Raw genomic sequence first — 15,000 nt, forward strand, 5'->3', positions numbered from 1 at the left:
TAATAATAATAATAATAATAACAATAGTAATAATAATAATAATAATAATAATAATAATAATAATAATATCCACTTCCTTATTACAAAACTATTTTACAAGGCTACAAAGTTAAAAGATTAACCCAAACCAAAAAGGAAGTGAAGCAAAACTATTATACAATAACACGGGTTTCAAAGACATTTTCATCGTCCTCAACCTTAAAGACAAAAACATTCACAGATCACATGTGGTCTAAAAAGAGGACTGTTCTGGCAGTGTTGATTACATCGGGGAAACCAGGAAAAATGTGGAGATACGAATCGATGAACATTCAAACCCCTCTAGGTCTAATGACTTTGAACCTGCCTATCACCTATAGTCCGGGGGATAAGCGACAAAAAAATCACAGAATTGTTCAAACAGTGATACAATTTATTCACAATTTTTATTAACCTCTTACTGGGAGTTACAAGATACAAATTATTGTACAATAAAATATACTGATATGACAACGTGAGTTTTCGTTTTTTTTTTTTTTTTCAGTGTTCAATTTCCAGTCGTCTTCATTATCTAACGCACTAAAATCAAGGATATAATCACGCAACAGATCCACTGCTTCAAGGTCGTTTGGCTTTCAATCATTCATTGGGACAAACGCACACGTAGATTGACTTGTCTTGCAAAACAACAACCACTCACTCTTCCCTGCGGATAAATGAAAGCCAACGCCGAAAAGCAAATGACGAGTTGCCCAAATACAGAATGCCGCGAAAAGTGGCATGTGGCGCCAAGTCTTTTTTTGGCGCCAAAATTTCTCGATCTATTCACCTCTGTAGATTGTAATATTTTACACATATTTTTATCGGCTAAATATCGCTGATAAATCGCCTTTTAGAATTAAAAAAAACCCGCTCCCTTCATACACACAGAAAAGAGCGGAGACATTTATATACGCCAGCACTCAGATATTTTTCTTAAAGATTAAAAAAAATTCAAACCGCTGATGATGAAATATGAACACACATTTGAGCATTGCGGGTCACTTAATTTTTAGATGGAAGATTGTTCTGGCCAAAATGCTCCAATAGAAACCAATTGTATTCTACGTAGAGATACAAAATAATTGGTCTTTTCGACAAGGAGTTGCATATACCCTGAGTAAAAATTATGTTTTCTTGTAAACTATTGAATAAAGCTAAAAACCTATTTCTAACAAAATTAAATTTCACCGAAAAAAAAAACAAACATCAACAAACAAACATTGAATTTACTTGAAACAGTGACAAATACGAATACAAAAACATCAAAAAAAAAAAAAAAACAAAGCGATAATATCGTAAAGCAAAACCAAAAATTGGACAACCTTGAATAACGTTCCTAACGAAAATGCAATGCAAGTAACTTGATTAAATCACCATAATTACATTTAACACAACTAAGCATTGTTTGAGTTTATCGCTGACCTAGCCAAAAATATAACTTCACAATTCTATTTTACAGCCTTGTTCGCTTAATATTCCAATTCAATCTAAAAAAACGAAACACATCCATTCTTAAATACGACACGAAAAATTGTCAAGTGGTCAAATCACAACAATTTTATCACGATATATATAAAACCACGTTAGTCACGGGATTGCTAATAATTCTTGAAAGAACAAAGGAATGCCTTAAGTCAGTTAAGACTCATAAATATTTCGCCTACAAAATTGAATACTACTGCTGGTCTCCTTCGCGAGGTTCTTTCCTTTGTCACGAAACGCTTCTGAAGCATTGCGTGACAAACAAATGAAGAACTAAGCACGAAGACGCCATACTACTGTTACACTGTGTTACAGTGACTAAACCACAAATTCGATTGGAGGCCAGTAAATTCTTCAACGACAAAACGTTTGAAAAACTTTCGTCAAAAATTTATCTTAACTTTTTCAACACTATAGCAAATATGCTTTCACTGTATACGACTTCGAACAACAAATTCCTACTTTTGCACCTGCGAGGCTTTCAAGGAGAAAAACTCACATCACAAAAATTAAAAATGACAAATGATTTCCATTTTCACTGACTTTTTTCCCCCGAATTTGTAAAACTCTATTAAGAGAATCCACAAATGGCTAACATTTCAACAGCCAATAGCCAAAAAACTTGTCAAATTGATTCACATCAAACATAATTTTTTAGAAATTAAGACTCGATGGAGCGTCATGTAACGTTTTGTTTTTTGTTCTAATGCTTGTCACTCCATTTGATATTGATCACGTGCACACCTGATGACCTAGCCGTGTCACATCTTAAACATGAACTCAACACAAAGCTAGGGCATGTTTCCCTTGACGTGAGAAGCCAAAAGGCTGATTTTTTTTTTTTTTTTTTATCGCAGCCTACAAAGAGAAAAAAAATCTCACACGATCCTTCACAAAAGATTAAATTTAGACCGAAGCGTTCATTTTCCTGAAAAACCTGAACAGATTTTTCATTGAAAGCCTAAACCACTGGCCGACACTGAAAATGAAATTTTTAAAAAAATTGCAACACGAAAGTCAAACACATCCAGTCAGACTGGCCCTAATCAAACACACGGTAAAAAAAAAAAAAAAAGCGAGAAAAAGCCTAAAACAAAAAACCCCGTACTTAACCACTCGGTTGGATTTCCTGATCTAGCCTATGGGACACAGAAACACGCTTTGACCAATAATCAGTTACACAAAAGACTGCTTAATGAACAGTGGTGTCGTCACTTTACTCCTGCACCCAAATGTCCCCATTGCCTGATGTCATCTTTGATGCATCGACGACCTCATCATTATTAGCCAATGGGGACGCCCAAGACCCACGGAAGCTGCTTAGCCCGCTGAATGCATCGAGCTCTCCAGAGATGACACTTCCGGCCTGGCTACTGAAGCTCCCCAGCCTCATGGGGGCCCCCGGGAGATCACACTGGGGTATGGCTTCATAATGCACCTGGGGTCAGGAAACAAACCCGGCAGCCTTGAGGTCATTGTAGGCCAGTTCCTCGGCAAGTTTGCGATCATCTCTTTCCTGTTTTTCCCTATCCTACTGCTGCAGGAGGCTTCTACGCTCCTGAAGCAGCCGCCTGTGTTCCTCCTTCGTTTTCTTCTTTTTCTCAGCTTCGCTCTCGAGGCTGTCAATAGTAAGCCCGTGATGGGAGGCGTCCTGTAAGAAATGGATCGCATGAGTATCGAGTATAAAGGATAGAGTCGAGAATCGCATGCGAATGCAGGATCGAGTCGCGAATCAAGACTCGAAGCAGACAGTCAACTGTCAAACCGAACTGAAAATCGTCAAAACCAACGCGGGCAGTGAGATCAAAAACTAACATTGATGTTTATCAACCTGTACACGGTGGTTCTAACTCTTGAGTTTTTGGATGAGTCCCTGAAGTGTGACCACTGTGACTGAGATGAAAGCTACTGAGCAGGACTGTCCTGAGACCCTTTTCATTATGCTGTACACAATGCTTCTAACTTTGGATCCCCTGGAGGAAGCCCTTATGATCATGACTATTCATTTGAATCAAGCAGTACTAAAGTGTATCAATAGTTGTTCAGATAGGGATGAAGACATAGCAGACTAGAAACACCACTCTGACATTTTAAATTGATGTTTTCACCACCGGAAAATGAAGCATAAAACAAGCAGTTTTTGAACATGTAGCAGTCAACCATCTTACCTGTGCCAACCAGCTCTGCTCATTCCCTTGGTCTCCAGTCTCACGCGTCTGTAACAGCTCACTACCAAGTATTGCATCTGGGGGGCTTCCACGCTCCAACTCCTGAAGAGTCTGAGCATACTGCTCATTTTTATTTATTTGGCCTTCTTTCCTAACAAATATAAACAAGCACTTAGCACCTTTTGCAGGTAACATAAAGGGGGGACATGGATGGCCCAATGGTGAGAACACTCGCCTTCCACCAGTGTGGCTCGGGTTTGATTCCCAGAGTTGACACCATATGTGGGTTGAGTTTGTTGCTAGTTGTTTCCCTTGCTCCTAGGGTTTTCCGCCCTTCATAAAGACCAACGTTTTCAGATTCCAATTAGATCAGGAAACAATGGACAGAATAGCTACTCTCAGCATTTCCCCTGAAATTCCCATTTGTTTAATTATTCATTCATTCATTCATTCATTTATCCCATCCTATATGAGCTACTGCAGTTAACTTGAAGAGGGTAACTTGTGCTGTTGTAAAGTTATTGCTATTGAGCACTTTGTGTTATATGCTTCAAGGTAGTTTCTGTGGACAAAACTATAAAGTGCTGAGCAGTAGTGACTAGCATGAAATGTTCGATTTGTGATATTCAGCAAATTCACCCAAAATGAAGGATTTTACAAACAACCTCAATGAGAGAAAAAGGCCTAAGCATTTCTGTTCTATACATGTACAAGCTAATGTGAACATGTACATCTTCAAATCAAATTAACCTTAAAATGCGTATTGCACACTGCAGAGGAAATTCTGGTCACTTTCTCCTGATAGAGAATAGGGACCTTCCGATTTTACTACACCTACGACTTTTGAAATCTAGTTTGTGTGGTTCAAATAACCATATGTCCCATTAATCTTGTTTCTTGGACCTCCTTATGTGCTAGTGAACTACCGGAATTAGTAACAGTTCTGGGGAATGTGATTAGTCTGAAATTTGAAAGTCATACTTGTACTCAATCTCGTACTCTTACTCTGATGTGAAGGTCCCTAATGTTGCGAGATGAGACGGCTGGAATACACAAGAATTCAAGGAAGCATTGAAGAGGAATGAATGGTACATGTACCACATGACACAATAAGCACCCATCTAATTTAAGTGTTTTTTTGGAATCACACAACAATACCGCCATACTACTAAGAGGACCTTTTTCCTACCTGGAAAAGTCATCCAAGTCAACATATGGTGGCCAGAGCTTGCAAACCTAAATGGAGACAAACAGAATCATAAAATATTACTTGATTGCTTCACTACAGGTTTACTGAATTTCATTTTGTAGTTAAGGCAATAACTCAGAAGTAATTGACAATCAGTCAAAAACAAAGCAAAGGCCATTATGTCTTATTGATGAAGTTAAAACACATACAGGTGTGTACAGTCAAACTTGGTCATGCTAAGGACTAAAATAGCCATACATGGCATGTTATACTAATGGGTTAACAACAGGGAAAACTGGTAATATTTGTTTGGGCTCAAAAAAGCAGTGATAAATTCTCCATAAGAAAGTGCAACTGGCAGCCATAATCAGCAATGTAAATGTTGATCAGGAGATGCAGATCTAGAAACAAAACCACCAGTTTTGAGCACTAAAAGATTAATGTGCTAGCCCATAGGGATGTCTCGAAACACCCTTCCCACACATCCGCACTAAGGGAAATTTTTAAATTTAACACTTTGCGAAGATGCCATTTTCTGGGATTTTGGGTCATCAGTTCAAGTGATTTGAGTTTTACAAACCAGAAAATAACATCTGTTTCAGCAATGTCAATGCTATTGTGTTATGCACTGTAAAAGCTCCACTTAGCCACCTAGGCGCTTCTTAAGGACTAATTTTCTACAAACAAGCCTACATGTACCTCGTTTTCATGGTAAGGTCCCCATATTGGTGCAGTGTCTGGGGGTGCGGGCAGAGCATTGTTGCCATCTACAAAGTTTCCCCAGATGACACCATGTTGCCACTCCACAGGGGACTGTTGCCTAGGTGACAAACTGGAGTTTGATGATCGGCTGGCAGCAGGAGAGTGGCTGAGTGGGGAGCCACTGCTGACCCCACTGCTTGCACTGGACAGTGTGGTGTCCTTCCTGCTGGGCATACCAGACTCAAGGGGATCCCAGTCAGCAGGGTCACAGCTCCGAGGAGATGATGAATCAGTCTGCTAAGGAAATACCACATTGTATAATAATCATTATTAAAAACTGGATCATTGGATAATGTAATTACAGGGTTTTAATTGGCTTAGTGTCAAAAGGGATATCAACCATCAATATTACCATTCCACGTTCAATAAATAAGCAGACAAAACAAAAACACGACCACATTGTTTGGCATGATGGGGGACGCATCCCCTGCGGTTGGCATGACAAACAACTTATAGGGTTAACCCTTTCCTGCCGGTAACCCACTAGCCTTTCCCGCCCGAGGGAAATGTCAAATTTTTCTAAATTGCTAACTATGAACTGGGAGACCACATGTCATATACCATTTAAAAGGTATTTTCTGGGGTGTGCTATAAATCACACCAACAGAGATGGAGGAGGTCACATATTAGAGTGAGAAAACTCAAAAACGAAAGAAGAAAAACATTGAAAATTTCCCTATTCGTTGTATATACTGGGTATCCCCCTAAACTATAGCTTAATGTACAGCTCTCAGTGCATTGCTTGTTGTCAGATATCAGCTGGACCCTTAACGTACAAAGGAAAAGAAAATCCAAAAGTTTGAGGGGTGGTAAATAAAGTCTCATATAGGAGGGGGGCATGATTTTATGCCTTCAATTTGTAGATCTTTCCAAGATCTTTTGGTTGTGCAAATTTCACACAAATTGACCAAATATTGTGCTCATTATTGCGTCTTGTGCCATATGGCACTTTTGGGCGGGAGAGGGTTAAAGAAAAAAATAGTACCCCCTGGTATCTATGATGTGGTTTACCACTTCTACAATTTTTCAAATGTTTCAATTTGATGCACTTACAGACTCTGACAATATCTCCTGGACAGAACTTTCTATGCATTAAAAACTGCAAATTAAGCTACAATTTGGGGGTAGATCTATCCCATGAAACGATCAGTGAAATTTTGTAATTTTTCATTTTGACGTTTGGAACTACATGTATTTCTGTCAAAGACCTGACTTCCTTCAGTTATCTTGACATGAGAAACAAATTTCACTCATGAAGACCTTTAAAATACTACATCACACATACAAAATGGCAAAGAAAACAGTTCTACATGTACTGTAAGACTGAAATGGGTTAAAGACCCTTGTTGGTGCTTACACCAAGATTTGAAACCACCAACTCCAGTTCTACATGTACGTGAGAATCCAACCCATTCAGTTAGTTAGTGAATCCTTTGTAGGGCAAAATCTTTTCACAAGCGTAGAATAATTGAAGGCTGAATGATCCAACAAATTGGAGCCCCAGTGTGAACAAACAAGTCCATTCTTACGATAGCTAAACTGTTCCCATAAGGAATCACCTGAAGCACATACTGTAAAATGTGCATGTAGCGGACAGTCTTTTTACCCTGAAGATAGCTTGATCAATCGAAAATGTTTGGTTTTAATTCTTCTTTTTCTTTTTAGCAGTGTAAAATAGTGCTGTTAAAATAATAATAATAATAACAATAATAATAACAACAACAACAACAACAGTAATAAACTGTATTAATTACCCTCAGCAGTGATTATAGCAATCATCGTACCCAGAGTCCTCAGGCTCTTTGGCAAGCGGTTAGTCACCAGGAGAGACTCTGGGGACATCAAATTTTATTACCGCAGGATTTCTGCGGTAAAACAATGGAAACTGTTAAGGAAAAAAGACAATCAAAAAATTTGAATTTTTTCGATGTCCCCAGAGTCTCTCCTGGTGCCCACCTGCTGACCAAAAAGCCTGAGGACTCTGGGTAGCAGATTGTGATTACAGCACAAGTGCTCCAGTGAGGCTGAGCATTAAACGTTCACAAAGAAATAATGATCTAAATTTAATTGAACAATAACATGATCAACAAATCCCAACTGGAAGGAGGCAGGTCCATCAGCTGGTTATTTACAAGCCTGGCAAATGAGTTAAACTTGGAGCTACTGAGGAACAACTCCAGCTAACATCCAGAGCAGGATTTTAAACCAGGGACCTCTGGATTTCAATTTTTCCAAAATTCAGTTTCTGGTCTTAGAAGACTTCAGATCAGCAGATGCTCAGCCTTGAACCACTGACCAACACACTAAACACTATGGCCCTACACCTCTAAAATGATATACAGCCATTCACATCACTCATCAATCACTTTTACCATAGTTAGTAGAGGAGACTGGTTATGAAAGTCGGCAAAAATCAAAAGCAAAAACAATGGTGCTGCAATTTAAGTTGAAAGCTCCCTGACAGTGCACAACCTTTTGTTTTTTGGTCGCACATTCAGACTGAATAAATTAAAGGTATGTTTCTATTGGTCAGCTTTTTCAACTTAATTGGAGTGCTATTGAGCGTTGTCACCTTTGTGCACCTTCAAGGGCAAAAAAGGCCAACAAAAACCTAAAACAAAGGAAGAATGTGGGGCTTCATAACCATTGCCCTTTATTAACTATGCTTTTACCAATAACTTACCTTCAACTCAAACTCTTCTGAGATGCCAAGATTGAATTTCTTGTTTATTGGACATTCTACATCCAAAGGAAAATTTTTGGATTCCACACACACATTACCCACAAACTGGTCGGCTTCACTGCCCAAGTGTTCCAAATGGAACTCAATCACAAACCAAAAACCATGCAAGGGATTTTGAATGATGGTATAGTCAACCTCCTGTTGATAGAAATGTAGGAAATACAGTAACTAATTTTGAAAATCAGTCAAAATCTACCTATCACCAGCTGTTATTTGTTAATAAACATCATTGTTGTTGTTTCCCACAAGAGTCTTGGCTGCAGAAACGAATCGTCAGTGGGCTGCTGTGGCTTATATGCTTCAGAGTAGAGTGAAAGGGCAAAAGCAAGTTGAATTTTTTTCTTCAAGTAATTTTCTACATTTTCTGTTGCTGAGTATTTGACCACGGTGACCATCAGGCAAAGATTGTTTCATTCCTGGACAACACCCTCAGGTGCAGCATAACTCTAAAGAGTATGACTGTGTGATGCAATATTTTGACTGTACACCCTGCAGCAAATTTACATTAGTTTACAATTACATTCAGTTTTGTCCGTTAGGTCATTAGACATCACACCAACGTTAGAAATGATACAAAAAGCTAAAAATAATAACAATATAAGTTAGTACATGTGACTACATACACAATTCTATTTAACTCACTTGGTAATTTTCAGTCGTAAGTTTAAAACGTTCAGGGCATTGATGTTTCAGTGAGATGGTAATGTCTGAGGAGATACTGAATGGGAAAGTCTGTAACAAGTGATACTTGCTGGCAATTTCTCGATCCTTCACAGTCTATAAAAAATGACCAGAATATCAGGTCAAATTAATGTATTGAAGTCTCCCACTCTCGAAATTTTCTTTTCCTTCTAATCAATTTCATAGTTTTAACTTCAAAATTCTATACTTCATGAGACATATAGTCTGTAAAATTTTACACAGTTTGTTAATTAATTGCCTTGATTTCCTACCATGTTGTAAAAGTGAAGTCCTGTATGTGCCCATTGATCAGAGATTTTTAAAAGAATGACTAAAACGCACTATAAGAATTGTTCCACGGCCATGGATAGAACTTAAATTTTCATCAATAAAAGCACTTTATTAATTAGTCTACCAATTCGAAAACAGGGGTTACCATACACGTTTATACTTCCTATCGGCTTATTAGCTTGAAACATCAACAGCAGTCCTAAACCACAAATTCTTCTTTAAAACTTACAATAACCACACAATGTTTAGTGGGCCCCCCAATTCAGGCAGGGTTTGAGCCGGGCCGCGCCATTGCGCCAATCCCAAACTGCAATTGAAATTGTCCCTTAAAAAAAACGGCCAAGGGGACAATTTGTCTCCTTCAAAATTAAGGGAAAAAACTCGAACGGAAGCAGACACGAAGGGATCCCAGAGATTGCAAGTTAAACAGAACGTGGAAAGTATATTTTACCGCACGTTGTTCCTTCAAATTTCATTCTCAAGTCACATTTCACAATAGAAAGCTTTTTCGCTACAAATCGAAGCCAGACTGAATCAGAAAAATGATACAGAAGAAGAACAGTGAATTAATCAGGAAGAATCGGATGAGGATCAAAGGAAACCGAGAAAATCACGAGCTTTCCAGAAAAGTTGGTTGTGAGATCACACATGGTTGCACTATGAAAAGGAGGCGATGTTCTGCTATTTTTGTCGGAAATCTAAGAAGACAACCCCTTTGTATTGGCAGAAGGGTGTACAAATTTTAGAACCTCAACTCTGCAAAGACATAAAGACTGTTAAGAGCATGAGGATGCTGTCAATGAAGAAGCTATGAGGGATACATTCAGCAACACACAGCGCCATGCTCTTAGAGAACAATCGCAAGCCATCCTCAGAGCAATGAGAGCCCTCTACTGGCTGGCCAAAGAGGACGTAACCACAGTCAAATATGACTCACTACTCAATTTTCTGGATGAAGTTGGCCTCGAAAGTGTTAAGAATCTTCGAGTGGGAGGAAATGCTACCTATCATTCTCATCAAAGTGCGGAAGGTATGCAAGATGCTATTGCTACTGTCCTGAAGTCTAACATTGACAAACTAGGGTTAGGGACTTTGATGTTTGGGCTAGAACCAACAGAAGAATTAGTACATGTACGTCTACCAGTAATTAAGAAAGGAATTGAAGTTTACAAGGGGATGCCGAGACGAGATTCTGCTGTGAAATGTTTTGAAGTATAAAGTATAGTCATTGATCCTCTGTTTAAATATGACAAGAAAAAAAAGTATTGACACTAATAACTTAACTTTTCTTGTTTGTGTTGATCACTGTTCTTGTATTACAAGGATCAGCTAAAAAAAAAGTTTTTGTTAGCTTGCCTGTATCAATGTAAAAAAACTGTTGAATAAAAATTAATTTATCTGTCCCCCTAAAAATAAAAATGTCCCCCAAAATTTTAGCCAAGGGGACAAATTGTCCCCCAGTGATCAATTCCTAGCTCAAACCCTGTTCAGGAGTCAAGAATGCAATATCTTGTGCTTTAAATCACAATAGATGGCATGCTAGTCTTAAGCACAGGATTTACAGCCCTGGCCCTAGTTGTTCAAAGAACTTTATAAGTCTACCAATTCGAAAACAGGGGTTACCATACAAGTTTACACTTCCTCTCAGCTTAACTACCTTGCACATCAACAGCAGTCCTAAACCATAAATTCGTCTTTATAACTTACAATAACCACAGAATGTTTAGTGGGCCCCCCAATTCAGGAGTCAAGAATGCAATATTTTGTGCTTTAAATCACAATAGATGGCATGCTAGTCTTAAACACAGGATTTACTGCCCTGGCCCCAGTTGTTCAAAGAACGGATAACTTTATCCACTGGATAAGTTGCTATCCAGCAGAGCAAATATACTCCAACCAATTGTTTTGCAAAGTTTTCCATGCAATCCCATTCTTAAATTTGACATATGCTTCTACTCTAAGACTATTCACAAATTATACATGTAGTACTATCATGAAAATCTTGCACACATTTTACAGTATCTGCCAGAACTATCCAGTGGATAAAATTATCCACCCTTCGAACAACTACATGTAGGACCAGCTGTTTTAAAACTGAACATTGCCGGGGTAACAAAACACTTTGAGCTGCAAACCAACTGAAGTATTCTTCACTAAGGAAGAGAAAAACTAAATGTGTAGTGAAAAGGAAGCAACACGACAACACAATACTGAATCTAGATGTGACCACTGACTCTTCAATCCTCTGGTTATAAGACAATTAGTCAAACCATGAGTCCAACAGGAAGCACAAAATTACCTTAAAGGTAGCATCATCTTGATCATGTCTCATTATCACAATCCGCAGGTACCACACTTGTCCAGCAACTGCCCTTGATGCAAAAACTGCAATCTGAACTTGAATTTCCTCCTGGTAATAATAATGTAAATTAAATATCAATACTTACAGCCAGTATTGCGATTGGTCAAAGAAATAACCTAAGACATTTTCAAACACAAATACTTCACATGATCTAATTAATGAATATTAAATACAGTTATTAAAAACACTGAGTTAAAGTTCTCTTCACTGTTAGTATTAATATTATTATAAAGCTGCCGGGATTTTCAGCAGTTTACATACATGTAATTTATGCAGTATATTGTCAATGAAGCTTGCTGAGGTTACCCAAGTGCATTGTCAGAAACAGTTTGATAGTACATTACTTGCAAAAAATTTCAGACGATTTTAATTTCGGACAAAAAAAGTGTCCGAAAATAAAACCGTCCGAAATTTTTAAGCGCCCGAAATTTAAAGCGTCCGAAATTTTTACAGTATAGTATAAAACTTTAAAAGTACTTTCTGGGCGACAGCATCACATATTCAAAGCCAATGTACATGATATGTTTAGAATTCGGATTAGGCGGCTTTGCTCAGTCGTTCTTTTTATCACTGGAAAGGTAAGCATTTGAGACACTGCTTGAGTCATAAGCTTGATTGGGTTTGTGTTATTTTCTCGTTGGTGTATCCGGCTGTAAAACCTTAAAGATACAGTAAAACTATCATTTTCAAAGATTTTATTTCAGTCTAATTCATGTTTTTTAGTCGTAAATTTACTTTGGGCATGTTTCAGCGCAGTGTCTGAAATGTTTGTCTGAAAATTGTCCGAAATGAGGGAAAAAGTGTCCGAAAATTAAACAACCGAAATTTTAACGTCCGATTGCAAGTAATGTAGTCAATGTTTTTAGACAAAAGTACAAGTATGTACATGTATATACATGCCCAATATGTATCCTACTCACTGGTTTAGAAAGTCCTATACTCCTTACAGCCATCTGGGAGTCTGAAAAAAGACATTTAATTAGATGAGCTACTGGACTAGTTAAAATCAAACACTGATTTGAAGTACATGTAAACTATTACAATTATTAATAGTACATGTAAGAATGGCACAAAACTTTAAGGTCTGAATATTCAAGAACAATAATTAGCTTGAATATATGCTTTGAGCATTTTTTCCTAGACCTCTTTATTTTTCCCAAGGCATGAAATTTCCCAACCTCGTTCCCAGGGCCTCTCCTCTTCACGTCCCAGGGAGCAAGAGAGGAGAGACCGTGGTTGGGGCTGGTCACGTGTCTCCCAGAATCTGGGAGATTACAAATAAATGACTGGAGAGAGGGGTGGTTGAGTGTCAGTTTGCCTATACTAAGTGTACCGGAGATGGGAAAACATGCCCCAGTCAAGTCAACTTGCGATTCGCGTGTGTTTCAAAGGTCATGTCAAGTGGTCATTCAGAAACCCCTAAAAAGGTATATAAAGTGAAGGAATCTGTGAATGTGAGCTGCTATCGACATTGTAAAGCAGTTGGAGATACAAGTCATTGGCGAAATCTTTACAGCAAAGGGAATCGACTACTTCTGGTGGTAGCCGAGGAGCTTTATGGCCACGCACTTCCACAAAGTGAATTTTTGCCACATCTACTTTTAGAGTGGTCAAGTCCATGATCTCTGAAAGTCAGGCATTGTTAAGGTCAAGCGGTGCATCGAGGAGTCATCCTCCGCGCCGCATTTGACGGCCAGGAAAGAATCAAACGTGACCGGAAATGTATCTCGGAGCCATTGTAGCCGCAGACTAAATTAACACCATCAACTGGAACAAAGGTTATTTCGTTATTGTTTTACAACGATTACGGTATTTCAAAAATGTTTTCTTTGTTCCTTTTTAAAAGATCCGTGAAATATTTACCATCTACATGTTGTTATACCGTACATCCTCCTTCCGAAAGTGTTCTGCTTATGTGCTATTTCCTGTGTATTGTTTGTTCTTGCAACCCTGCTAACAGAGCGTTTCTTTCTTGCAAATCTTTTAGCATGTGCGTGGTCGTTCGCGTCTCTAGTATTTTGCATCGTTGGTTTGTTTACGTCCCGAGAGAAAAGGGGACGTAAACAAACCAACGACGCTAAATACAGAACGACTGCGCTTATGCTAAAATATTTTCCAGAAAGAAACGCTCTGTTAGCAGCGTAATTGCTGCAGAATGTCCTTTCAGAACAGTTAGACATAGGCCCGATTCCTTTCAAGTTTCCTTCCTTAGTTCTTCAGATCTGATCTTTCATCAGCACATTCAAAGCTAGAATAAACCACGATTACAACTCCATGAATTGAAGGGGAAGGCGCTGTTTGTCCACGGTTAATTTTGTCATGTATACACAGTGATTTTCCAAAGTACAGCGCTTCGAGACAACGGACTTTGTTAAGCTTTCAGATTAATGCTACAATGGCTCGCAAAATGAAGACTACTGAAAAACATAGCCAGTTGAATGAGTTTTCGCGTGGGCTTCGCACAGCAAAGCGGAAGTCTTGTTTCGGAGTGGACAATAAATCTTGACAAAACATAGCAAGTGAAGGACTCCTCCCTGGGTCTAATTTTTCTCTGGGAGACACGTGACCAGCCCCAACCAGGGTCTCCCCTCTCTCGCTCCCTGGGACGTGAAGAGGAGAGACCCTGCAAACGAGGTTGGAAATTTCCGCCAATAAATTCTTCCTACTACCAATCCTCTTGCCAAGACTGTCTTTTTGCCACAGCATTTGATCAAAATGCACTTACATGATTGTACTCTTCTAAACAAAGCTTTATCTCTTAAAGCCATTATTTGTCTTTGTGATGTAATCTCATAATAATTATTGTGGTCTGATAGCACTTGCTCTTTTATTAAAGGTGATGCCATAAACAAGAAAAGGAAGGTACCCATAAGGACATCCCAGACTTAAGTCCAGTTGAGTTTTACAAATATACAAGGCATGTGAACTGTGGGTCAAGGCAATGGCAAACCTAAACTTACATATATAGAGAAATACATTATTATTTTAATTTTTAGCTAATGCTTATCACTACAGTCAATGCTTTAAACTCCAATCAATACAATGAGTGCTTAACCTTAATCAAAGTTGTCAGCACTTAACCCTACATGTTCAATTGAGTGCTTAACCTTAATTGCTATTTTCAGTGCTTTGGACCCACAGTAATTGGCGCTAGCTGTTGTGGTCACCCTGCCTTAACCCAGTACTCGTTTATTTTCTGTTTCATGTTGTTATGTTCTGTTTATAGTCTTAAGTTTGAAGGCAGAGTCAAATAAATAAGTAAAATAAAAAAATACCTGACTGATAACTCAACTCATGAGAC

The 15,000-nt window shown here is 38.5% G+C and overlaps 1 protein-coding gene across 3 annotated transcripts in view; it reads right to left on the minus strand.

Annotated features, from left to right (window-relative positions):
- Positions 1 to 1,227: 1,227 nt before the first annotated feature.
- The window catches only part of LOC146466423 (uncharacterized), a 17,587-nt gene continuing 3,814 nt past the window's right edge, over positions 1,228 to 15,000 (minus strand). The window contains exons 1-9 of one of the 3 annotated variants that reach the window (XM_085127364.1): positions 14,975 to 15,000; positions 12,620 to 12,660; positions 11,637 to 11,747; positions 9,008 to 9,142; positions 8,306 to 8,503; positions 5,560 to 5,859; positions 4,861 to 4,907; positions 3,672 to 3,822; positions 1,228 to 3,154 (exon numbers count right to left, since the gene is read on the minus strand). The exon at positions 14,975 to 15,000 is cut by the window's right edge and continues 354 nt beyond it. In XM_085127364.1, the coding sequence (XP_084983490.1) occupies positions 3,035 to 3,154; positions 3,672 to 3,822; positions 4,861 to 4,907; positions 5,560 to 5,859; positions 8,306 to 8,503; positions 9,008 to 9,142; positions 11,637 to 11,747; positions 12,620 to 12,660; positions 14,975 to 15,000 (1,129 nt within the window). In that variant the 3' untranslated portion in view covers positions 1,228 to 3,034. The remainder of the gene's footprint in view (positions 3,155 to 3,671; positions 3,823 to 4,860; positions 4,908 to 5,559; positions 5,860 to 8,305; positions 8,504 to 9,007; positions 9,143 to 11,636; positions 11,748 to 12,619; positions 12,661 to 14,974) is intronic. The other 2 variants (XM_085127366.1, XM_085127365.1) reach the window with 2 other exon arrangements.

This window comes from Pavona decussata, unplaced genomic scaffold, assembly GCF_977016875.1.
Source record: "Pavona decussata unplaced genomic scaffold, jaPavDecu1.1 SCAFFOLD_144, whole genome shotgun sequence".
Classification (NCBI taxonomy): Eukaryota; Metazoa; Cnidaria; class Anthozoa; order Scleractinia; family Agariciidae; genus Pavona; species Pavona decussata.